The 25,928-nt window shown below is 36.7% G+C and overlaps 1 protein-coding gene across 1 annotated transcript in view; it reads left to right on the plus strand.

Moving 5' to 3' along the window:
• The window catches only part of AEBP2 (AE binding protein 2), a 63,079-nt gene that overhangs the window by 27,483 nt on the left and 9,668 nt on the right, over nucleotides 1-25,928 (plus strand). Inside the window, exons 3-5 of the mRNA XM_082740648.1 lie at nucleotides 4,512-4,619; nucleotides 16,692-16,878; nucleotides 22,277-22,401. Of these exons, the coding sequence (XP_082596774.1) occupies nucleotides 4,512-4,619; nucleotides 16,692-16,878; nucleotides 22,277-22,401 (420 nt within the window). The remainder of the gene's footprint in view (nucleotides 1-4,511; nucleotides 4,620-16,691; nucleotides 16,879-22,276; nucleotides 22,402-25,928) is intronic.

A 25,928-nucleotide genomic window follows, 5' to 3' on the forward strand; every position in this document is an offset into this window, starting at 1 on the left:
TGTCCTCTTAATATCCACTGAAGTCTTGGTATGGGGGAAACTTCATCTTGTAGGATTTCAGTGGTTCATTAACATCCATTAGTGTTCTGTTCTTTCTGTTTTAACTGTTTCTCACTTTAAAAGAGTTTCCAGAAAGAAATCTGTTTGTTTCTTGATGTAGGAGTTATTTTACATGTGTCATTTGATTAAGTTCATGTTTGTATATGTTCTTGGGTATTTGAGGGCAGAGGGCCCAAGGGAGATTTGGGGGGGGAGGGATGATATTCAAAGACTTGAATAAGGTCATTTACCTCTGTATGCTATGTAAAAATGACATTTACAGACACTCATGGTTAAATTGGAATGCCCTAGGAAGTGAAATCATTAGGAGGTCACTTTGAGTTTTGATTGCCTATCTGGTATCTTCAAACAACATGAAATTGGTCATATATTTTGTAATAAAGAAGAAATACTTAATTCTTATAATTTGAGTGTTCTATTAAACATTATTGTCCTCTGTTTTATTAAATATCTTTTAACGGAGAAAATTGAAAATGTTCATTTAGTGTAGCTAAAAATAATGGGATACAAAATTATAGCTGTCATTTTAGTTCTTGGAAGAGCAAACTGATTTGAGACAAAATAATTATATATAAAAATACCTTATTTCTCTTCTTTTTTTTCACATCTTATAAAAGAGTAAGCTGGTTTTTTTTTTCTCAGAAATATTAAAGTTTAAGGGATCCATGAAATCATCCAACCCCTTCCTGACTTTAGATGGTATATCTTGTGCTTTATATAAAATCTTGGTATCATCTTACTGCAAAAGGAATCTAATTTCTTGGTAAACCATCCCCTTTCCCCACCCCTGCATATAAATTATATTGCCTACTGGCTCTGATTTTTTTTTTTTTTTTAAAGATTTTATTTATTTGTCAGAGAGAGCGAGCAAGAACGAGCACAGGCAGAGTGGAAGGCAGAGTCAGAGGGAGAAGCAGGCTCCCTGCGGAGCAAGGAGCCCGATGTGGGACTCGATCCCAGGATGCTGGGATCATGACCTGAGCCGAAGGCAGCCGCTTAACCAACTGAGCCACCCAGGCGTCCCCTGGCTCTGATTTTAATTTACCTTACTACTAACTGAATTTTCCTTATGCATACTTGGATACAGTGAAATGTGCCAGAATCTTTTTTACAGTAGATTTTACAATTAAAGAAGATTTTGTTGAATTCATTTGTACACTTCCAGGCGTGAAATGTTAGTGGCCAGATAGGATTAAGGGCATGTATCTTTATACTGTCACACAAGCTGTCAAAGGTGTAAGCCATGAGTAGTCAGAAAAATACTCTGGTATGTTGGGTTAAAGCAAGTGATGAAAGTGAAGGAGATTTATACTACCCTAGGTTCCCAGGTTTGTACCATTCTTTTTCATTTGGGGCATTTTGAAGGAGTTCCCTTAAGGTAAAATTGACCTATTCTGACAGTAAAGGAAGGTTTTCCACAGGACTTCTCAGCAGAAAGCCCAGACCTCTCTGTAACATTGAAATTTTAGACCTCTGTATCTTTGAGCTAGGTCATTATAAATTTGAAGATTCTTTGGTAGTCCAGGAATATTTTTTTATTAACTGTGTGGTGTTTCTTTTCTTTTCTTTCTTTTTTATTTAAGATAGTCTGGCAGAAAAATTTGGTGGCAGTTATTTTGAGAAAGGACTGCCAGTGTCTAATATAAACCCAATTTTTTCTGTTAAATAGTCCTTCTGAGAATATATAATATATAATCTTGCATTTTCATTGTATTTTGGAGTAGCAAATGTGTGCTCATAGTGTTGGATGGAAAAGGAAATAGAGGTTTAGTTAACTTTTCTTCTAACATTATATTGCTGCAAAGTGTGAAAGCTCTAAGTAGAATTCAGGTCATTTACTTTTGTGCTGTTTCTATTTTTTAAAAGATTTTACTTACATATTTAAGAGAGGGAGAGAGAGTGCACGGTGGGGTGGGGGGAGCAGAGGGAGAAGGAGAGAGAATCTCAAGCATACTCCATGCTGAGCACAGAGCCTGACAACCACTCTGCATCCCCACCCCCCCACCCCCGCCGCAGCTTAATCTCACCACCCTGAAATCATGACCTGAGCCAAAATCAAGAATCAGACGCTTAACCAGCTGATCCACCCAGGCTCCCCTATTTCTGTTGAATCTAATAATAAACTTTATAAGTCTATTATGAGAGACTACACTATGAACATCTGTGCCTCAGCATTCTATTAATATAGCTAGATCTTAATTCATTTTAAGATGGTATAGAGGAACTATGACAGTTTTTATTCTTGAATAATTTCTTTTACATTTGGATTGGATTCCTGTGGCGTTTGGTTCGTTTTACAATGAGAAAGTTTCTAAAAATGGGGTATGAAAACATTTTTCAAATACTGTGCATCTAAAAACTCTCAAGTTTGAAGAAAGACCCTTTTGTCAGATTTTTAAACTCTTTTTTACCAAAGTGTCTTACTAACATAGGTTAGGGAAAGAAATTCAGCTTTTGTGTTTTTTATGGACCCTTGGTGTGGAGTTCTAGTACCTCTTTAGTTGTGCAACTTTAGTGCTTCCTCTTCCCCTACCCCCACCCCCGGGAATTATTTTCCAAATATTTCACCGTATTATATTTAAGCATAGTTAGCTTTGGTCTCTTTACACTTACTTCATTTCCTGTAAAATTCATTAGGTTGAAGGTTATGGTTTTTCTTTGAATCTGAAGGTGTTGCTCTAACAATGTTAATAGACATTATTCCATCTAGAGTCTAGACCATACCTACTCATAGTGAAGGCTATTATCTAGTGGAAGTACAGTCTGCTATTGTCTCCATATTTATGTTTATTACTATGAACAGAAATTAGAAGTCACATTGTTGTTGCTCTCAGATGTAGTGGTTGGCTAATGTTAGGTAGGGGCAGTGTTTGAGTATTTACGTTAGTTGTTTGAGAGTAACTCAGCACAGAGGTTACTTAAGAGTTAAGACAGCAGAATTCTTCACTGTTATAAAAATTACTGCATAAATGATGTTAATTTTGTTACCAGGTACTTGCTTTAAGGCTTTTTTCGTTATGTGGTATGACTTGTGAGAGAATTTTAAACCAACCTCAGATTTCTGTTTATTGCTTGAATTGAATATTTAAGACTTAGAATTACAGTAGTCTTGAGTCAGGAAATGGATAGATGGCCCTGGTCATCTGCATGTCATTATTAAACATTAATGAATTAATTTCCACAACATAAATACATGTAGTTTCAAGAAATTTTTTCTTTTTTTCACATATATTTAAAAAGTAGCTTTTAATTGTGGGAACTTCAGGAATCATTTTATAAACATACACTACGGTCAGGTATTTGAAGTATGAAGGAGGAAATGTTATGATTTCTATATCTGTTCAACTGAAAGAAATTAGCCAGTCTCTACAGGAGTCAGGATATGTGATAACGGTCATGTCAAAGAGCAAAAGCATATTGCTTTGTTAGACCTATCTGTTATAAAAAAGGTTTTGGTTTTCAGTAAAAATTCAGTTATTTTAGGCTTAAAAAAAAAGTTTAACTATTTGATGATTGTTTCTTCAGTTCTGTATGTAAATTTATTCTGTTCTACATGCAGTAAAGTCTTCAAAGTGTCACTCTATTTATAATTGCTCTTACCTTAGAAAAGAGCAGAGCCTATTATTCTTTGAAGGTTATGATTATAGTGGATTCATACTTTTACTGATGTTGGGGGACAGTTTTCAGTGTTCATTTTGATGGAAATAAAATGTTAGAAAACGGATATCTCATTAATAGGAAGATGATAAAGATTAGATTGTTAGCTGTTAGATTAATACTTTCCAAACCTAGTTACACTCAGTTATATGAATCCAAGATTATGGATCTATCATGATAGAGCAGTTTATGCCCATTGCTTTGCAACTGAATTAATTTAATATTTTATATTAGATTTTGCTTCATAAGATAATTGGAAATAATTTTTAATGAATAGAGTGATGTAAAAATGAGTACTAGTATGGATGTAAGAATAAGGAATCAAGAGCAGAAAATTTAATTTGGTAATTACTCATTTTTTGAAGTTCATCTTCAAAAATTAATATTTGATTATTTTGATTTATTTTATTGTTTCTTTATACTCTTATATTTTCCTGATGTTTATAATTAATACATGCTTGTTCCCTCATGTAGTAAATATAAAAGTAATGGTGTGTAGTCCTGATTCCTTAGGGATATATTGTTAATATTTTGTATATTTCCTTCTCAATGACCCTTTGGAATTGGTTTGTCAGTCCCCAACGAAGGAATTGCATGGCAGCCTTACGGGGGAATAAAAGGGTTAAAACCATGCCCCTCATACTGGAAGTTCAGAAGTTTAAGCATTTTGCTTGATTCATACATTAATAGCTCTTTTTTGTCAGTTAAAGACTTGCAATGTGTTCATTTGAATTTACAAGGAATAAAACTGTTGAAATAAGTGATGAAAATTATTATGGCTCTTCTTTTAACAGGTATTTGTTTGCTTATGGAAAGGTTGTAAAGTATATAACACTCCGTCAACCAGTCAGAGTTGGTTACAGAGGCATATGCTGACGCACAGTGGAGACAAACCTTTCAAGGTAAGTAAGCATATGTGAGTTGTTTTAACTTTTAATTAATGTATTTCTTAATAGGCATACTTTCGCCCTTCTTTTTTTTTTTTTTTTAAGATTTTATTTATTTATTCGACAGAGAGAGATCACAAGTAGGCAGAGAGGCAGGCAGAGAGAGAGGAAGGGAAGGGAAGCAGGCTCCCTGCTGAGCAGAGAGCCCGACGCGGTACTCGATCCCAGGACCCTGAGATCATGACCCGAGACGAAGGCAGCGGCTTAACCCGCTGAGCCACCCAGGCACCCCTACTTTCACCCTTCTTAAAATGTTTAAAAGAAACACTTGTGTAGACATTCCTGTGGATACGTGGAATTTAAAAAATAGATGGAGATAAAAAGAATTTAATCCAATTCTTAAAATTTGGAGAACAACAAAAAAAAGAAACCGAGTTTAGGGTCTTCAAAATAACCTAGTGAGTATACCAGTTTGAATACCTCTCTTTAAAATTGATGGCTTTTAATACCTTGTGCTGTGTGTCTTCTCACTGCCATAGTTTTAGTCTTTTTATCGATTATTATACAAAAAAGTGAAATTGTACAACATTTGAAGGGTTTGATTGTTTTCACTCACTTTTGAGGTCATATTACTGAGCTTTTTTGTAAATTACTGTGTCATAGATGTATTTTGAGAAATTGTATGAAGAGCTAGTGTCTATAAGAATCACTTTTCTGTTTATCTTCATTAAAAGTTAAAATCTTTTTTTATATCATAGAGGTAGAAGTTTGTGTTTAGAGAAGTTTAACAGTTAAACTCATAATCTATTTGCATGCAACTATTGTGTCAGAAACTTCCCTTGGGTTTCATTAGAGAAGGAGGTAATTCTTGTGGAACTGCTTTTTAAAAATATTCCCCCTTTTTGGAAAGACAGTCTTTAACAAGTTAAAAAAAATAATAGCTTACATTGAGAAATATTGCCCCCTTTTTTCTTGTTCCTTCTTCAAGTATGCATCACTATTGACTAGTCTAGTGAATTCTTCTAGTATTTCTTCATGAAAGTATAAGCAGGCAAATATGTATTTCATTCTCCTTTCTTAAACATAATCCAGTAAACTCTATACTGTCTATGCCTTATTTTTTAATTTTTAATTTTAATTTTTTAAAAAGATTTTTATTTATTTACTTGACAGACAGAGATCACAAGTAGGCAGAGAGGCAGGCAGACAGAGAGGAAGGGAAGCAGGCTCCCTGCTGAGCAGAGAGCTCAATGCAGGGCTCCATCCCAGGGCGTGAGCAGAAGGCAGAGGCTTTAACCTATTGAACCACCCAGGCGTCCCTGCTTTATTTTTTAAAATATAAATATTTTTATATTTTTATAAAATATAAATGAGCTTTTTATTTTATTTTATTTTAAAGATTTTATTTATTTATTTGTGAGAGAGGGAGTAGAGGGAAAGGGAGAAGCAGACTCCCCGCTGAGCAGGCACTCAGATGCAGGGCTCAGTCCCATGACCCCAGGATCATGACCTGAGCCAAGGGCAGAGCCACCAAGGTGCCCCTGAGCTTTTCATTTTAAAGCAGTTCTAGATTTACAGTATTATTACAAAGATTACAGAGCTCCCTTGTACCCTATACCAAGTTTGCCCACTGTTAATATCTTCATTGCATATATGTGTACCTTTTTTTTTTAACTTATTTTATGCTAGAGAGCTTTCTATATTCATAGAGAATGTTCTTTCAGTTTATTTACTAAACTGAACCTAGATGCTTGGGTTATTTCTAGTCTTTGGCTATTTTAAATAGTGCTGCAGTGATAAATCTTTGACTGTAATGCCATATCATTATTAGAGCATCTGCCTTCTCAGTAGCCTTGCTAAGAAGGTGTTGTCAAACTTCTGGAATTTTGCCAGTCTAATACATGAGAAATTTCATCCTAATGGTAGTTTATTTGTTTTTCTTTCATTATGAGGAAATTTGGGGATCTTATGTTTAATAATTTGGGTTTCTTTTTCTTTTAAATCTCATTTCTTTTTAAAATTTCTTTCTCTTTGCTTTTTTATTTATATTTAGCAAGCTATGTGCCCAGTGTGGGCCTTGAACTCATGATACTGAGGTCAAGATTTGCATGCTCTATTGACTGAGCCAGCTAGGCATCCCTCTTTATTCTTTTTTAAATAAATGGTCTCACTGAGCTTTGTGTTGGCATGAGGATCTTTAACACCGTAGTCTTTCCTGTGGTCATACTTTAGATCCTTGCCCTGGTAGGTACTAGAAGTGTATGATCTGGGACAGTTTTTATTTTTATTTATCTTTATTTATTTAATTTTAAGATTTATTTATTTATCTATTTGATGGACAGAGATCACAAGTAGGCAGAGAGGCAGGTAGATGGAGAGGAGGAAGCACTGGGACAGTTTTTAAACTTCCCATCTAAGATGTAGCTGGTGAGAATTGTTACCTCATAGTGCTGTACAGTATGTATCCAGTAAATGTAAGCTTATTGTTGTGAAAGTAAGAATCATTTCCTTTCTCATTGTGTGTATTTTCATACATTTTTCTTTAGGGCAGCAATCCTTCTGGTTGATTATGATGTGCAGATTTATTTCAAAGCCTCTCAGATGCATTTTTCTCCCAAATCCTCCTTTTAGAAACTATAGATGATTGCCATTGGAGAAGGGGAAACATTTTCTTTAAAAGACAGAAGTTAAGGGAATGATTGAATGAGGCGTTGTTTTCTAAGTCATAGGAATCATTTATTGATTGATTTGCTTTAAAAAAAAAAAAAAAGATCTTATTTATTTATTTGTCAGAGAATGTCCAAAAGCGGGGGGGCAGCAAGTAGAGGGAGAAGCAGGCTCCTCATGGAGCAAGGAGCCCAGTGTGGAACTCCATCACAGAACCCTGGCATCATGACCTGAGCTGAAGGCAGACACTTAACCAGCTAAGCCACCCAGGTGCCCCTCCTAATGGGATCTTTTGAAGAATAGTTTTTAATTTCAGTGAAATCTAATTTACCAACTTTTTTTTTTTTTTTTTAATAGTTAGTGCTCTTTGTATTCTGTTGTAAGAAATTTTGGCCTACCCTTAGTAAATGAAGATGAGGGTTGGGTGCCTGGGTGGCTCAGTTGGTTAAGTGTCTGCCTTCAGCTCAGATCATGATCCAGGGTCCTGGGATTGAGTCTCATACCTGGCTTCCTGCTTAGTAGGGAGCCTGCTTCTCCCTGTCCCTCTGCCCCTCCCCTTGCTTGTACTTTCTCTCTCTTTTTCAAATAAGTAAAATCTTAAATAAAAGATGAGGGTCTTATAGAAAAGCTAGGAATTTTGTCTTACGGTTGTAGAGAAACCATTTCTAGGCTTATATTTAGATACAGTTCATGTACTTTAAGGTTTACCAAGTGTACAATTCAGTAGTTTTTTAGTGTATTCGTAGTGTCCTGCAACTGTCACCACTATTTACTTACAGAATTAGTGCTTTTGAGAGAAAGAAAAAGGCATAAAAGAAATGAATGGATGATTTAGGGAGTAGCATTTCTTTTTTCTTTAGAGATTTACTTATTTGAGAGAGAGCAATAGCGTGTAGGGAGGAGGGGCAGAGGAGAGAGAGAGTCTCAAGCAGTCTCCCCACTGAACATGGAGTACTCCCCAGGGAGATCATGACCGGAGCCAAAATCAATATAAGTATTGGTGATTTTGATAAGTATTGCCTGACCTGAGCAGAAATTAAGATTCAGAGGCTTAACCGATTGAGCCACCCAGGTGCCCTTAATTAGTCTTTTCTTCTTTCTTTCTTTCTTTTTCTTCTTTTTTTTTTTTTAAAGATTTTATTTATTCATTTCACAGAGAAAGACAGCGAGAGAGGGAGCATAAGCAGGGGGAGTGGGAGAGGGAGTAGCAGGCACTCCACTGAGCAGGGGCCCTGATGGCAGGGCTCGATCCCAGGACCCTGATATCATGACCCGACCCGAAGGCAGATACTTAACCATTGAGCCACCCAGGTGTCCCTAATGAGTCCTTTCTTGATGGGTTTTTTTGGTCCAGTTATCCCAATATAAAGAACAATGTACTCAATGAACATGTTTTTATAAACTGCTTTGGGGAGCTAATGGAAATTCCTAGAAGCGATTTCACTAGTTCAAAGAGTAGATGTACAGGCTTGCTTTTGATAGGTATTATTAAATCCCTCTCCAGAAAACGTAGTGTTTCTCCAGTCTTCCTGAAGCTTGGCAATAATTACTTACACTAATAATTGGCATTGTTTTATCTTTGCCCATTTGCCAAGCACATTTTTTTGATTACTAGCAAGATTTGAATATCTTTACATGTTCTGGCTATTGGTATTTTTTTCTCTAAATTTATTATTTGGTTGATTTTCCCTTTCTTCTATTGGATTTTTTTTCCCCCCTGAATTATATAAACCTTAATATTAAGGGTACATATTTCCTGCATGTAATAGATATTTTGTCTGGCTTGTCATTTCTCATAAACTTTTGTTTGTTGTGTACATCAAGTTTCTGTGTAGTGGGGCACCTGGGTGGCTCAGTGGGTTAAAGCCTCTGCGGTCTGCTCAGGTCATGATCCCAGGGTCCTGGGATCGAGCCCCACATCGGGCTCTCTGCTCAGCAGGGATCCTGCTTCCCCCTCTCTCTCTGCCTGCCTCTCTGCCTACTTGTGATCTCTGCCTGTCAAATAAATAAATAAAATCTTTTAAAAAAAAAAAAAAGAAGTTTCTGTGTAGTGATATTACCATATATTTCTACATATATACATGTAGACATGTACAGTGTAAACATAATGTAAATATATATTTTTTATGAATATATTTATATATTTGCATTACTCTTTTTCCTGTATTTTTGTTTCTTAAAATATTTTATTTATTTATTTATTTAGAGAGTACGAGCAGGAGGAGGGGCACAGGGAGAGGGAGAGAGAGAATCCCAAGCAGACCCCATACTGAGCATGGAGTTTATTTTGGGGCTCCATCTCATGACCCTGGAATCATGACCTGAGCCGAAATCAAGTCAGATGCTAAATGACTGAACCACTCAGGCACCCCGATTTTGTTATTTTTAGAGTGGAAATCTTGTTAACATGCTTATCTTTTTTTTTTTAAAGATTTTATTTATTTATTTGACAGAGAGAGATCACAAGTAGGCAGAGAGGCAGGCAGAGAGAGAGAGGAGGAAGCAGGCTTCCTGCTGAGCAGAGATCCCAATGCGGGACTCGATCCCAGGACCCTGAGATCATGACCCGAACCGAAGGCAGCGGCTTAACCCACCGAGCCACCCAGGCGCCCAACATGCTCATCTTTATTAAGTAGAGTAAATATCATTTTGCTGCTGTGATAGGAGTTAAATATTTTCCCCATTTTAACATGTTTTTCTTGACTTTTTATGGTGTTATTTGAAAGGCAGAATTTTTATTTATTTATTTACTTATTTATTTTTAAAAGATTTTATTTAATTTTTTGACAGAGATCACAACTAGGCAGAGAGAGAGGAAGGGAAGCAGGCCCCTTGCTGAGCAGAGAGCCCAATGTGGGACTTGATCCCAGGACCCTGAGATTATGACCTGAGCTGAAGGCAGAGGCTTTAACCCACTGAGCCACTCAGGCGCCCTCAAAGGCAGAATATTTAAACTTAATTTTGAAGTAATTTCAACTTCCAAAGATGGAAAACTCTTATATATTTTCTGTGTTACACACAAATGTATAAATTCCATATACCCTAAACCCAATTCACTCATTATCATTTTGCTACATTTGCATTTGCTCGGATCCATCTATCCGTCCATTATTTGTCTCTCCATCTGTCTTCCTTCCTACCTCAATCTCTCCTTCTTTTTCCTTCCCTACCTACCTACACACACACATGTACACCCATTTTTGGGAAAACATTGGAGAGGAACAGAATCCCTAAGGACTTCAGTGTGAAATTCCTAAGAACAAGGATATTCATTTACATAACCTTAGCATCATTATCAAGACCCAGAAATTTAACACTGATGCAAGTAGCTATTGAAGTTGCACTAAGTCCTAGTAATGTCCTTTTGTAGTAGTATATTTTTGCTTAGAATCCAGTTGGGGATGGTGCTTTGCATTTAGTTTTCATGACTCCTTTAATCTTAATGTCACTTTAAAATTTTTTTTTTAACTTTTTAAAAAAATCCTTTATGTCACTGATAGTTTTGAAGAATATAAACTTTTTTTTTTTTTTAATTTTGTATATTCCCCATTTTGGGTTTGTTTGGTGTTTTTGTAATGATCACATTCAGTTTATGCATTTTTGGAGAAAATAGAACAAAATTCTCACTGTATCCTTCAAGGAATACCTGATGAGAATTTGTTTCATCACATCATAGATGATGTTAACCTAGATCACTTGATGAAGGTGGAATTTGCTTTCATATGTATCATATGAAAATAATTGATCATATTAGCTCATTATGAAATTTTAGATTCATAAAATCAGCATACTCCTAAAATGTAAATATAGCTTCTTTGCCAAGGGTTTTTGTTTTATCTTTGATAAAGTACAAAGATTATTCCTAGATAAGATTTCCCCATCCCTATGTTTACTTTGTCAGGTATATATACCTCTGCTTTATATATACATTTAGGGCTTGTGGGAAGGGGAGTTGCTGCCATTTTGTTAAATGTAGTAAAACATTTTAATTGTTAAGGATTTGGAAAACATGACATGTTTTGGGATGCATGGCTGGCTCAGTTGGTAGAAGGGGTAGGACTCTTGATCTTGGGGTTGTAAATTGGAACTCCACATTGGGTGTAGAGATTACTTAAAATCTTTAAGAGAGAAAAAATTACATGTGTTTACAGTAGTAGGGCATGAGAATATTTTAAACTATTTCTTGGTCTTTTTTTTTTCCCTTTTCAGTTTTCATTCTTGTTAGTATCTGGTGTTGAGCTTTGTGATAGCTAAGTCCTTTAACCCTACCATCCGTAGGAATACATATGTTACTTAACTGAGGAAAAGAAAAAGTAGTTATATAATGTGTTTGGTGATTGTTTTGATTTCCTTACTTTATTGCTAATGAGAGACATTGATTTGTCTTGGTAGATTTGTATATGTTAGAAATTACACAGTTGTGCTTTTTAGTAGGTAAGCTTATTAATTTGTACTTTACTTTGCACACACATTTCTCCCCTACTCCAGTATTTCTCTTTACTTTGAACATAGTACAGTTATCTACTTGTCTTGGGTTAATTTATTTATTGTAACTTTTCCTCAGCAGTTAGTCTGTAGCTCAGCGTGATTGATTCTGTTCATGATACTGACATACTTGAATAACTTCTGTTGTGTTGGAGTAGTGCTTGAAAAACTCAGACTTTCAAGATTGATACATTAAATATAGATATATAAATATAGATATAAATAAAGATAGGCTTATCTTTTTAGGTGTTTTTGGAATCAAGATCCTGGCCTAAACTGTTGATAAAGAAAAAAGAGATTTTATCAAACCAGACTTAAGCTATGATATCCTTATAGTTGTACAAACAGGCTAATTCTGGTAATTTGTTATGTAGCGAATGATACTGTTATTGCATCATTCACTGTGATGGATGATGAAATAATTTCCTTCTCTTATTCCTTTATGACCTGTTTTGTAGTAGTAGTTGATGCTGGTAATTTTATTTATTTATTTATTTTTGTTTGTTTATTATAGTGCCTGAGGGGGCCCCCTTCCCCCACCAGCTCTGATGCTGATTATTTTTAAGTAATTTGCATTCCCCCACCCCTGCCCAACCTTTTGGGCTAAATTGACAATAAAATCTTTTGATTCTCAATAGACCTTCTGTGTAGTAACACAAAGCTTTAAATACTCTTGGTGCTATCAGTCTTTAATTTGTCTTTGACATTTTGTATGTTTGTGTGTCTGTGTATTTGAAGCTCTCCTATTCCCTAGCCTTGGCAACCAGTGTTTAGAATGTTCCTGCTGACCAAACATGGTAATATTTTACTATAAATAAGAATAATAACTGCAGTGATCATCATGATTCTAAAAGACAAAAACTGATTCCCTTTCTTCCCCCAAAAGAAAAACAAATTGGTCACCATTAGAGGCTAATAAATACTACCCTATCTTCTGTGAAGCTGATGTTTTCTGCTCTGTTTCAGTAGTAGTGCCTTCTAGATTTTCATATTACTTATGGGACTATCTGAATAAGAATACTAGCAATATAGTCTCAGCATTATTATAGTCGAATACATTTGGGGAAAAAAAAACCCAGAAAACAAAACAGCAATTCCATGTTTCACATTTTAGAACAGCTACTTGACCACAACCGTAGCCAACATACATAGAGTATTTCAGTGGATTTGGGGGATAGATCATTTAAAACATTTGGTGTCCAGCAACCAGATTTTTCCCCTGTTGTTGAAATCAGAACCTCAGAGTGGTGGCTTGAATTCAGGGGTCATTGTATGTGTTGGTGAAAACATGAATATTGGAATATTAAAATCACACTCCACATCATGAGATCCTCATGTTGAGAGGGATGAAAGGCCATTTGAGGCAATAGCTCAAATGTCTCTACCTTGTTCTTTTTGATATATACCTAATGAGTGGAATATTCATTAAATAGTGCTTAAAATTATTTTCTCTTCTAGGGGAAAAGAATTTGTATTTAAGTGAAATGTGTGTAATTATCTTTTTTTTCTTTTTTTAATAAAGATTTTATTTATTTATTTGACAGAATACAAATAGAGAGGCAGGTGGGGGCAGGAGGAGGGGAGCAGGTTCCCTGCTGAGCAGAGAGCCTGATTCGGGGCTTATCCCAGGACCCTGGGATCATGACCTGAACCGGAGGCAGAGGCTTAACCCACTGAGCCACCCAGTCGCCCCTGTTCTTCTTCTTCTTTTTTTTTTTTTTTTTTTAAAGTACTTCTGGGTGTGCCTGGGTGGCTCAGTGGTTTAAGCTTCTGCCTTCAGCTCCGGTCATGATCCCAGGGTCCTGGGATCGAGCCCCACATCGGGCTCTCTGCTCAGTGGGGAGCCTGCTTCCCCCTCTCTGTGTGCCTCTCTGGCTACTTATGATCTCTGTCTGACTTGTGATCTCTGTGAAATAAATAAATAATCATAAATAAATAAATAAATAAATAAATTTATTTATTTATTTATTGTCCTTTGGGCCCTTGTGTCAGATGATTTAAGGAATACAAGAACATAAGACAGTCTTTGCCCTGGAACTGCCAGTTGAGTATTAGTTATTCAAACAAAAACTCCGTATTTAAAACTTTAGACTAGCTATTTAACCACAATTAAGGCAGACATGACAGTTCGGATCCAAGCCTCAGTTTTAAATTCAGAAGGACTCTGTGATATAACTCCACCCAGAATACCCTTAATTGTAAGAGTCCCAGTAGGCTAGGGGATTCATTTTATTCCAGAATCCTTTAATACTTCAACGAATAGCCCCGATAGCATCTAGAACTGAGTAAATATCACAAGTATATTTTAATCAGTGATGCTTCAATGTTCTGGAAATTAATATTGAGAATTCTAATAGAAAACAGTTTTAGGGGCGCCTGTGTGGCTCAGTGGGTTAAGCCTCTGCCTTCGGCTCAGGGCATGATCTCGGGGTCCTGGGATCGAGCCCCACATTGGGCTCTCTGCTCAGCAGGGAGCCTGCTTCCTCCTCTCTCTGCCTGCCTCTCTGCCTCCTTGTGATCTCTGTCAAATAAATAAATAAAAATCTTTAAAAAAAAAAGAAAAAACACAAAGTACAATGAGAATTTAGAGAGAAGTACTTTTAAAAAAAAAAGGATCATGACCTGAGCCAAAGGCGGACGCTTAACTGACAAGCCACCCAGGTGCCCCCATTGTGTCTTTGATACTTAAAAATCTTTACAGTTTGGAATATCCACATTTCAAGTGCTCAACAAGTATATGTGTCCAGTGCCTAAAATTTATTGAACAGTGTAAAGCTAACCCATAAGGGTGATTTTACTTAAGTATTCTCCATTCAGATGTTAAACATTTCATCTTTATTTAGATTTCACAAAATTTGCAATTGGAGAGATAGATTCACATACCAGGCTGTTCCTGATATACTTAAAAGTTTTTCAGTAGTGAAATTAAGAAACAGGCTCCGCTTGAAAATTAAAATGGAGGGGCTGGTCCTACTGTTGTAGTAAAAGTAATTTCTTTAAAAAAATTAAATGGTTATTAAGGAAATACAAATAAAAACCGCAGTGACGGGGCGCCTGGGTGGCTCAGTGGGTTAAGCCGCTGTCTTCGGCTCAGGTCATGATCTCGGGGTCCTGGGATCGAGTCCCGCGTCGGGCTCTCTGCTCAGCAGGGAGCCTGCTTCCCTCTCTCTCTCTCTGCCTGCCTCTCCCGTCTGCTTGTGATTTCTCTCTGTCAAATAAATAAATAAAGTCTTTAAAAGAAAAAAAAAACGCAGTGACTTACTACTACTTCATACTCAATAGGATGATTTTAATAAAATAAACTGAAAATAACAAGTGTTGGCAAGGATGTGGAGCTAGCTAGATGGTTATATAACATTGTGAATGCGCTAAAGGCCACTGAGTTACATGAATTTCACCTCAATTAATAAAATTTAAATAAAATTAAAGTTTTGTTTCTTGGTTACAGTAATCTTAAAGTGTTAAGTGGCAGCATTTGGCTAGTGGCTTTTGTAGTGGATAGTGTTCTATTGGTAGTCTATAGGAGATGGAAATTTTTTTTTTTTAATTTTATTTATTTATTTGACAGAGATCACAAGCAGGCAGAGAGGCAGGCAGAGAGAAAGGGGGGGTAGGCCCCCTGCTGAGCAGAGAGCCTGATGCGGGGCTCGATCCCAGGACCCCGAGATCATGCCCTGAGCCGAAGGCAGAGGCTTAACCCACTGAGCCACCCAGGCGCCCCAGAGATGGAAATTTTTAAAGCACTGTTTTTTTTCTTGGAACTCAAAATATACATAGTAAATTTTTAAATTCTGAGAATTCAATAACCATTAGGTGCTAAACTTCTCATTTCAAAATCTGTGGCTGAACATTCTTGATGCAGGCTCTCTGAGGACCGTACTTTTTATAGGGTCATTGTAAGAATTAAATGAAATACTGATTTTAAAGCACTGGACATGGCTGGTTGCTCCTTTTCAGGCTTCCCATAGCTTTCTGTCCCTTACCCCTGAATGAAGTTTTTTGAAGTTGTCATTTCATATGTCTACTGACCAGATGAAAGCTCTTTAAGGGTGGGAACTTAAGTGTAAGTTATCCTTATACTTGCAGAACACATAGAATAGATGAATGAACTAAAACCCTGACTCATTCTGCCTCTTCGTGTGCCCCTTAGAATGGTTAAAGATTTTTATTAGTAATGCTGAGTACCATTAGAGCCCATAAAATGTCTCTTGTCTATCAAAATAAATAGAATAATTATGAATGGCACTGTATAAGGATCTTGCTGCGAAATGTTTCAGCCAGCATCAGTTTTATCAGAATCTGTTAAGTGGTTTAGTTCTTCAGTTATATTTAGAAATAGCTCTGATTCATAAGGTGCTTTCTGTATATATGTACACACACACACACACAAGTATATTCTTGCCTTCAGAATGCATGGAGAAAGGATGAATTGGGTAGATTCGAGGGACTCAGTTGGTTGAGCCTCTATCATTGGCTCAGGTTATGATTCCAGGGTCCTGGATTTGAGTGTTGCATAGGGCTCCTTGTTCAGTGTGGAGCCTGTTCCTCCCTCCTTACCTCCCTCCCTCTCTCTCTGACAAATAAATAAAATCATTAAAAAAACATAAACTTACTGTTTCTCTTAGGAAATTGATAAATTGAAAATCAGATTTTTCCTGGGAAGAAGATCTCACTACTTTTGTCTTGTATAGAGCAGGAAGGGCAGTAAACTGGAGAGTTGTGAGACTATAGAGTTTTCTTTTCCAGCCCTGCTACTGCCTAGTGTGTATTATTTTGGGCAATTTATAAAAAGAAAGGATGTAGTAGTCTCTCATGATTCCTATCTGGAATAGTTCTGTAGTGTTATAGATTTACCTTTGAAAATACAGAGTACTCATTCATATTATACTTCTCCCCTACATGGCATTCCTGACATCCTTCTTTATTTTTATTTAGTGTGTTGTTGGTGGCTGCAATGCCAGCTTTGCTTCTCAGGGAGGGCTAGCTCGCCATGTACCCACACACTTCAGTCAGCAGAACTCCTCAAAAGTTTCTAGCCAGCCAAAGGCCAAAGAAGAATCTCCTTCTAAAGCTGGGATGAACAAAAGGAGAAAATTAAAGAACAAAAGAAGACGCTCATTACGTAAGTGTTTCACTAAAAATCCGTGTGTATATTAGATAGGTTTTGTTTATATCTTGGGCATTCATGCAATTTGAGTTTTACTGTTCTTTAACTCTGCTTGTGTATTTTTGTTAACAGTAATAAACAGATAGGATCCCTTGAGTGTCAGTGTGAGAATTCAGTGTGATAGATGTTTTATTTTAGTGGTTAAGGGAGGGTAAGTATTTGTGGCCTTAGAATATAAAATCTGTATAGAATTCCATTTTGAGAGCCCCTTTGATTCTGTTCTAAAATAAGAAAATTTAAAATATGGCAGTGTTGGTATTTTAGGAAAATTTGAACATGTTAAAAGTAATAATGAAGTAAAAGTAATTGGTCTACTCCAAAGTGATATGTGTGAATAGCAAACTATTTGTAGCGTGTGTCTTAGGACTTAAGTCTCTCTCTTATGTGCTCAATTACCAGGTTATGAAATGTATCTTCAATATTTAGGATAGAACACAAGATGATAATCTAGACTTGCCAAATGTGGGGAGTAGGAATTGACTTAGAACCTCCCAGAGCCTAGCACTAGCCCTGGTTCTTAATGTCAGCTGGCTAACTAAATATGTCCTATATAAAGAACTATGATAGACTACAGCTGTCATTGAAAGGGAGTCCACTTGAGGGATGAACTAGAAAGTAAAAAACAGATTGCGCCATATTCTCCTTTCTGTTGGAATTTGATTAGCGTATAGAAGAAACTCCAGACACTAATACAGATTAGGAGATATGTCTCTAAAATGTTAACATATTTTTGTTACTACAGAGCTACAGTGGACAAATGAAGAAATCATTGGTGACAAACTTCCAAACTCTTTTTTTTTTTTTTTAAAGATTTTATTTATTTATTTGACAGAGATCACAAGTAAGCAGAGAAGCAGACAGAGAGAGAGGAGGAAGCAGGCTCCCTGCTGAGCAGAGAGCCCCATGCGGGGCTCGATCCCAGGACCCTGGGATCATGACCTGAGCTGAAGGCAGAGGCTTTAACCCACTGAGCCACCCAGGCACCCCCAAACTTCCAAACTCTTAAGTTTCTTGTTGAAATAAACATGTACTTTTCAAAGTTGGCTTTTGAATTTAGGTTATGGATCATTTTCCTTTCGCCTTCCATTGATAAAAACAGCAATGACATTTGTTTATTTTACTTGACTATTGCTTTGGGTAGCTGGTAATCACATACAGCAAATTGCTAAATATATATTACAGTATTTAAAACTGAGAATAGCTTTTCTACCTATTCCACTTAATAGCCTCATTATTTTCTTCTCAGTGTATACATAGTAATCATTTAAACTTACTGGCTTTTTCACAACATTTGCTTGGTAATATCTATACAATTTGCTGGTTTTCTTAAAAAGAACGGTTCAGTTAAATATCTAGTCCTCACTTAGAAATGGAGGGATTGATGGCTTACAAGTCTATAGCCTCTTTTTTTTTTTTTTTTTTTAAGATTTTATTTATTTGACAGACTGAGATCACAAGTAGGCAGAGAGGCAGGCAGAGAGATAGGAGGAAGCAGACTCCCCGCAGAGCAGAGAGCCCGATGCGGGGCTCGATCCCAGGACCCTGGGATCATGACCCGAGCAGACCGCAGAGGCTTTAACCCACTGAGCCACCCAGGTGCCCCCTATAGCCTCTTTTGAGAATGTTTTTTCAATATTAATAAAACGGGCTATGTGGTAGGGAGAGTTGTGGAGAGGGAGGTCTTGCAGTGGGTGAAAAAAAACTTTGTTTCCTGTTTTTTTTTTTAATTTTTTAATTTTTAAATTTTTTATAAACATATATTTTTATCCCCAGGGGTACAGGTCTGTGAATCTCCAGGTTTACACACTTCACAGCACTCACCATAGCACATACCCTCCCCAGTGTCCATAACCCCACCCCCCTTCTCCCAACCCCCTTCCCACCAGCAGCCCTCAGTTTCTTTTATGGAGGAGAATGAGGATAATCCTGAATGTATGAACTTTAAAAGATCCAAGGTCTTTCACTGTGAGCAGCCACTATTAAGTCCTGTGATTTTAATGGCAGAGCTGCTGCCATTGCAGCCCATTCCTTCCTTAAAAATACACAAGTCTATAGCAGTGTACTAAAATCACTTTGATAGTACCTTCTTCCTGTAATTCAGAGAGGTCATTTTCACTGAACTGGGTGAAAAATACATTAACGAACAGAACTGTAGCTTAAGTCATTTTCTGTATGGTAGAATTTTTAAAATTTATTTTAAAGCTTTTCTCTTTTGACATACTTGAAAGTAAAGTGGAAAGAATAATACAATAAATACTTGTATATCTTTCATTTAGAGAATATGCCATATCTGGTTTATCTTACATATATACCTTTTTTTGGTCCTGATTCCAGCATACAAGATTGCGTCTCCTATGATTAATACTGTTCTTGGGGAGTTACCCATAATACCATACCAAAAGGTTAAAAAGAAATGAAGTAATATGTATGATTTTGAGCCAGTCTCTGTTTTTGTGGTCTCCAAAGGTTTTTTTTTTTTTTTTTTTTTTTTTTTAATTTATTTGACAGATCACAGGTAGGCAGAGAGGTAGGCAGAGAGAGAGAGGAGAAGGAGGCAGGCTCCCTGCTGAGCAGAGAGCACGATGTGAGGCTTGATCCCAGGACCCTGGGATCCTGACCTGAGCCGAAGGCAGAGGCTTTAACCCCTGAGCCACCCAGGCGCCCCGACTCCAAAGGTTTTTGATTGTATAGCTCATCAGTTAAAAAAAAATGCTTGAGCACACAGTCCCAATATCTGTGCTTGTATAGTGCACACAGGTAATGCTACTGATACACATTATAAGGCAGTTACCAAGAAGGGTATATTGAAAAACACTGAGATGAAAAACAAAAGTAGTGAGATAGTATTTTCTTCCCTCACCCTAATGGATCATGACACAGACGTGCTTTGGAGACTATTGTTCTAGTTACTCTGTTTTCTATAAGTGCTTATGCTGCTCGGGAAAAAGCGTATTTGGAGAACATGGACGGAGTAGATAGAGTATACTTTTTTCCCCCCAGTAGGCACAAATCTGGTAGGAAGGGGGTTTGTTTTTCCTTATGATTTTTTTTTCTTCCCCATAAATGTCAAATATTTTTTTTTTCTGATTTACCGTTGCATTCCTTGTCTGTGGGTTCTGCTAGTTTATTACTTGCTGTTTTGCTTACTACTTTTGAAGAAAAGTCCAGTGAAAAAATAGCTATTTACTGAGTATGCCATCTGGTGAAAACAGTTCCCACCAAAGCGCTGGTGGATTTGTGTAGATGTTCTGAGAACTCCATGATTAGTAGAGGCAAATCCACTTTACACAGTAGTAAATCAGAGTACTGTGATAAATCAGCATATATGTAGTTCAGAAATCAGGCCATTCCATTTATTGTCAATAAAATTTAATTCTTTTTTTTTTTTAAAGATTTTATTTATTTATTTGACAGAGAGAAACTACAAGTAGATGGAGAGGAAGGCAGAGAGAGAGAGAGGGAAGCAGGCTCCCTGCTGAGCAGAGAGCCCGATGCGGGACTCGATCCCAGGACCCTGAGATCACGACCTGAGCCGAAGGCAGCGGCTTAACCCACTGAGCCACCCAGGCGCCCCAAAATTTAATTCTTAATTACAGATGATCTTGAAAATTTTCATGTAAGAGTAAGCTCCACAGTTGTAAAATAAGAAAATTTTCATTTTCCCTATTTTGAGCAACATTCTTTTTAAAAAAATGTTTAGTTTTTAAAGATTTTATTTATTTATTTGACAGACAGAGATCATAAGTAGGCAGAGAGGCAGTCAGAGAGAGAAGGGGAGGCAGGCTTTCCTGCTGAGCAGGGAGCCCAATGAGGGGCTCCATCCCAGGACCCTGAGTTGAGGACCTGAGCGAAAGTCAGAGGCTTAACCCACTGAGCCACCCAGGTGCCCCTTGAGCAACATTCTTATTAGGAATAAAAGTGGCACAATTTATAATACTTGTGGGATGAAAATAGAAATTTAAAAAATGTTCTTACCAAATTAAATCTTTAATGTATAGTTTTGTTGTGGTTAACACTAAGAGATTGCTTACTCCAGGTTTGTGAGCTTATTATTTTATTTTATTATTAAAAAAACATTTTATTTATTTACTTGACACAGAGAGAGAGACATTGAGAGAGGAAATACAAGCAGAGGTAGTGAGAGAGGGAGAAGCAGGCCTTCTGTTGAGCAGGGAGCCTGATGCAGGGCACAATCCCAGGACCCTGGGATCATGACCTGAGCTGAAGGCAGACACTTAATGGCTAAGCCACCCAGGCACCCCTTGAGCTTATTTTAAAAAGTAGTATAAGGTTATTAATATAAACTACTTTGAGATTTAAAGCATTTTTTTATATGCATTTGTTTTACTTAATGATAGTTCTATAGCTGTTGTGTCTCCATTTCACAAGGAGATTGTAAGCAGTTTGCCTGAAGTCACACAGTTAGTAACTGGTGGAGCTGGGAGTTAGAAAGAATTTTGGCAGAATCGTTGGCACTGAAAACTATATTTATAATTTCCCTGGATTGTTGTTAGAATATTTTTTTTTCTTTAAATATTTATTTGTTTATTTGAGAGAGATGAAGGGAGAGCGAATCCCAAACAGACTCCCTGCTAAGTGTGGAGCTGATGTGGGGCTTGATCTTAGGACACTGAGATCAGGACCTGAGCCAAAACTGAGTCGGACACTCAGCCATCTGTACCACCGAGGCGCCCCAGAAGAGTTACTTATAATCAAGAAAATACTTGTCCAAAACTCCAAAATAACATTACAGATTTGCCAAGTTTGGGGAAAAAATTTTTTTTTAAATCTCTATACCCAACATGGGGTTCAAACTCACAGCCCTGAGATCAAGAGCCCTATGCTCCTCCAACTGAGGCAGTCAAGTGCCGCAGGTTTGGAACATTTTTGATTTTGTGTTAATACAGAATATTCATGATGTGTATTTTAGATGCTTGGCTGTGATGCATTGGATCTCAGTATAGTGATAGATGAGGAACTCATCAGATTGTTGAAAATACAGGACTGGTGCTCAAGAGAGGCACTGAAGTAAAACCTAAAATTGTTTGGAAAAGATAGTAACCGCAGTGTGGAATCATGGGGCCTAATGTTAGAACTTCACACACCAATGGGCATAGTTAATCTACATTCACTCATTAGTTGGAAGTCTGCTTTTGTGTATGCTTCTTGTCAACTAGACCCCAGGTTCCGAAAGCAAAATAAATTTTTTATTTAAGCACCAGATAGATATTTATGTTAATTGTTTCAGTTCTTCTTACTTATTACATATTTTCGTGGCAAATGGATTATTTGGCTGCTTGGCATATTGTTATATTTTTCTAAATATTCTTTATATTTTTGTATTGACTTTTAGCACGACCACATGATTTCTTCGATGCACAAACACTGGATGCGATAAGACATCGAGCCATATGCTTTAACCTCTCAGCTCACATAGAAAGTTTAGGGAAGGGACACAGTGTTGTTTTTCATAGTACTGTAAGTATTTGTTACTGTTTTTTTAAATTATTTATGTAGGTTTGCAAGAACACGTATTTTGACTTTCACAACCATTTCTGAACTGCTCAAAATCTAATAATTATATTTTAACAAAATCATAAAAAGTTCTGCTTTATCAGTATTTTGAAAATTACATGTATTGTTGGTTATAAAGCAAATTTAGTTAACTCTTAAGCAACATGGGTTTGAACTGCAGGCATCCACTTAACAGATTTTTAAAAATAAATATATTAAAGTAATGTAAATGTATTTTATTCCATATGATTTTCTTAATTTTTTTCCTGGTTTATTGTAAGAATATAGTATATAACAATTTGTATATAATACGTACATGTATATAATATGTACATAATACATATAATGTATAAAATATATGTTAATTATATTATCAGTAAGGCTTCTGATCAGCGGTAGACTGTTGGTAAAGTTTTTGGGAGTCAAAAGTTAAATGTGGGTTTTCGATAGTGTGGATGGTTGGCAGTCCTAACCTCTGCATTGTTCAAGAGTCAGCTGTATTTCCCACAATTCAAATTTTTTTTTTTTAAAGATTATTTATTTATTTGACACAAAGAGAAAGATCACAAGTAAGCAGAGACACAGGCAGAGAGAGAGGAGGAAGGGAAGCAGGCTCCCCGCTGAGCAGAGAACCGGACACAGGGCTTGATCCCAGGACCCTAGGATCATGACCTGAGTCGAAGGCAGAGGCTTTAACCCACTGAGCCACCCAGGCGCCCCGCCACAATTCAACATTTTGGCCTTTAATTTGAGCTATTTAGGAGTATTGGGGCGACATTTGGGCTTCTCAGCATTTGAAGATCAGGCTCTAACCTCAAACTAGCTGTCTTTTCTGGTTTCATTTCTAAAATTAGAATATTAGACTCTTTAGCTCATAGCCATAAGTGCTTACATGCTCCTCCCTCACCTGCCAAAACACTTCTAAACTTGGAATTAAACAGAAGTAAGATAATGGCCATCAAATTAAAGATTTGTGAAGGAGGGAGTTTTTAATTTGTTTATTTTGCTGATATGTGCCAAGTTTCTGTCATTGTGCCTTGACACATAGTAGGCAGTCTGTATATTTATTTGAATGACAGTGGTCAGTAAATGAAAAGTGACAAATTTGAAAAATAATAAATACTTTATTTTTGGTTAGCAAAGAGGTAACAAAGAGTTGTTCTTTATTCCCATGCCTCTTGCCATTTTATTATCCAGTCATCCTTAAATTGATGTATTTTGGTGTAGGTAAGTTAGTAGAGGTAAATTTTAGAGCAGACCTTGGTGATTTGAATCCCTAGAGAAAGGGGTTGTTTAATTTTGACTGTTGAAATATAAAATATACTAAATTTAGGTTTAATTTTTTTATATCAATCAGAATCACAGAATTAAATACAAAAGATCAGTTATTATTATTGGTGCAAAAACATGGTTTTATTATAGCAGGGACAGGATCTGTGGGCAGAAAGAGCTGCGTAAAAAATCAGTATTGACATCAGTTTCCCTACTGGTTTGAATATTTATTTTTCCATCTCCTATAACATTGAGGTTCTGTTGCTTTGCATTTTCACTTTTTCTTCTATTTATACTTCCAGTGAAAAATTTCCAATTTTGGTTATAATTGCCAGAATTAAGGGCAAGAAATATAAAGATTAGAAAGCAAGGGAACCTTTTCTGAGTTTGCATTTGAGGAAAAGTACACCATATTTATTCTCTTTTAAAGAACATTGGATTAAAAAAAATCAACATTGGAAATATAGTTATCTAAATAAGAATGAAAGGGTTGAAAGGAAAATTAGAGTTTGAGAAGACAAAGTTAAAATGGCTCTGTTGGGAATTCTAATGAGATTCAGCAAGATCAAGGGCTTGTTCAGCAGTAATGGTTCAAGTCCTCCTTTGCTGTTGTTTTTGTTTTGTTTTAAAGATTTTATTTATTTATTTATTTGAGAAAGGGAGAGAGAGAGTACAAGTGGGCAGAGAGGGAGAGGGAGAAACACATTCCTTGCTGAACAGGGAGTAGGACACAGGCCTCGATCCCAGAACCCTGAAGGCAGATGCTTAACCATCCAAACCCCCAGGTGCCCCTGAAATCCTCTGAAATTTGATAACATAGGTTTATAATTGTTCTTTTCTTCAAAGGTCTGTAAGATTGGTCACCAGACCCAAAGTGTGGCATTAGTACTCACTCGTTCATTCACTTAAATATTGAGCACCTACTGTGTACTTAATGAGATACAACAGTGAACAAAACCATTAATGAATGATGAGACACGATAAACAAGATGAAATAGTAAAATTGTAAAAACTCACAGGAAGTAGGGGTATGAGCCATTCAGTTATTAGGGGGATGAACATCATTGGTAGAGGGAAAAATTAAATATAAATTGAAAAGTAAGAATATCCCAAGTATGTTTGAAAGTATGCCAAGTACGCAAGAAGGCAGAGAGTCGGAGTTAAGTCAGATAATAGGGGGAGAATCTTGTTGGACTTTGGTTTTTATTCTTTGTGATGGGAAACTGTTGAAGTTTGAGTAGCCATGGTCTGATGTAATTTTTTTCATAATTTTTACTGAGGTGTAATAAATATAAATGCACCCATTTAAAGTATAGTTTTATATGAGCTTTGACAATTCATCTATGAATCCACCACTGCTGCCACAGTTAAGATCTAGAACATTCCCATTACTCAGAAGTTTTCTAGTGTCAACTCATTGATCTCTTCCCTCTCGTGTGGGTTTTAATGTGCTTGGGTTTCTGTCTTGAAGACAGAGTGTAGGTCAGGATGGGGAAAAGAGGATCAGTCTTTTTTTTAGTATCTGAGGTGAGAAAAGGCCAGAATAGTTACAGTGAAGATGCTAAGAATTGTTAGATTCTAAATATCTTTTCAAAGTACTACTGACCAGAATTATGGGTGGATTATATGTTAGTTTGATAATGAAAGTAAAGGATGACTCCAGTGTTTTTGGCCTGGGCAATTGGGCAAAAGAATGGAGTTGCCATTTAATAGAAAATTTGAAGAGTAGATTGGGGGAGAGGGAAGTGTCAAGATGTTACTTTTTCACACATTCAATAGAGAATCCATTGCATCTTTCACTTAGATTGATTTAAGAGTTTGAGCCCAGAGAAGAGGTGTGGCTACATATACAAATAATACATTTTCAGCATATTAGTGGTATTTAAAGGAACCAGACTAGATATGATCATCTAGGAATTAAATACAAGTAGAGAAGTGTAAAGAGTGAGGTTTGGGGCTTATCACCAATTTTATTTATTTATTTATTAAAGATTTTATTTATTTAACAGAGAGAGAGATCACAAGTAGGCAGAGAGGCAGGCAGAGAGAGAGAGAGAGGGAAGCAGGCTCCCCGCTGAGCAGAGCCCGATGCGGGACTCCATCCCAGAACCCTGAGATCATGACCTGAGCCGAAGGCAGAGGCTTAACCCACTGAGACACCCAGGTGCCCCGACAAGGAAGGTTTTGACGGAAGTGGTATATGTTACACAGAATCACTT

Source organism: Mustela nivalis (assembly GCF_964662115.1).
Source record: "Mustela nivalis genome assembly, chromosome: 7".
NCBI lineage: Eukaryota > Metazoa > Chordata > Mammalia > Carnivora > Mustelidae > Mustela > Mustela nivalis.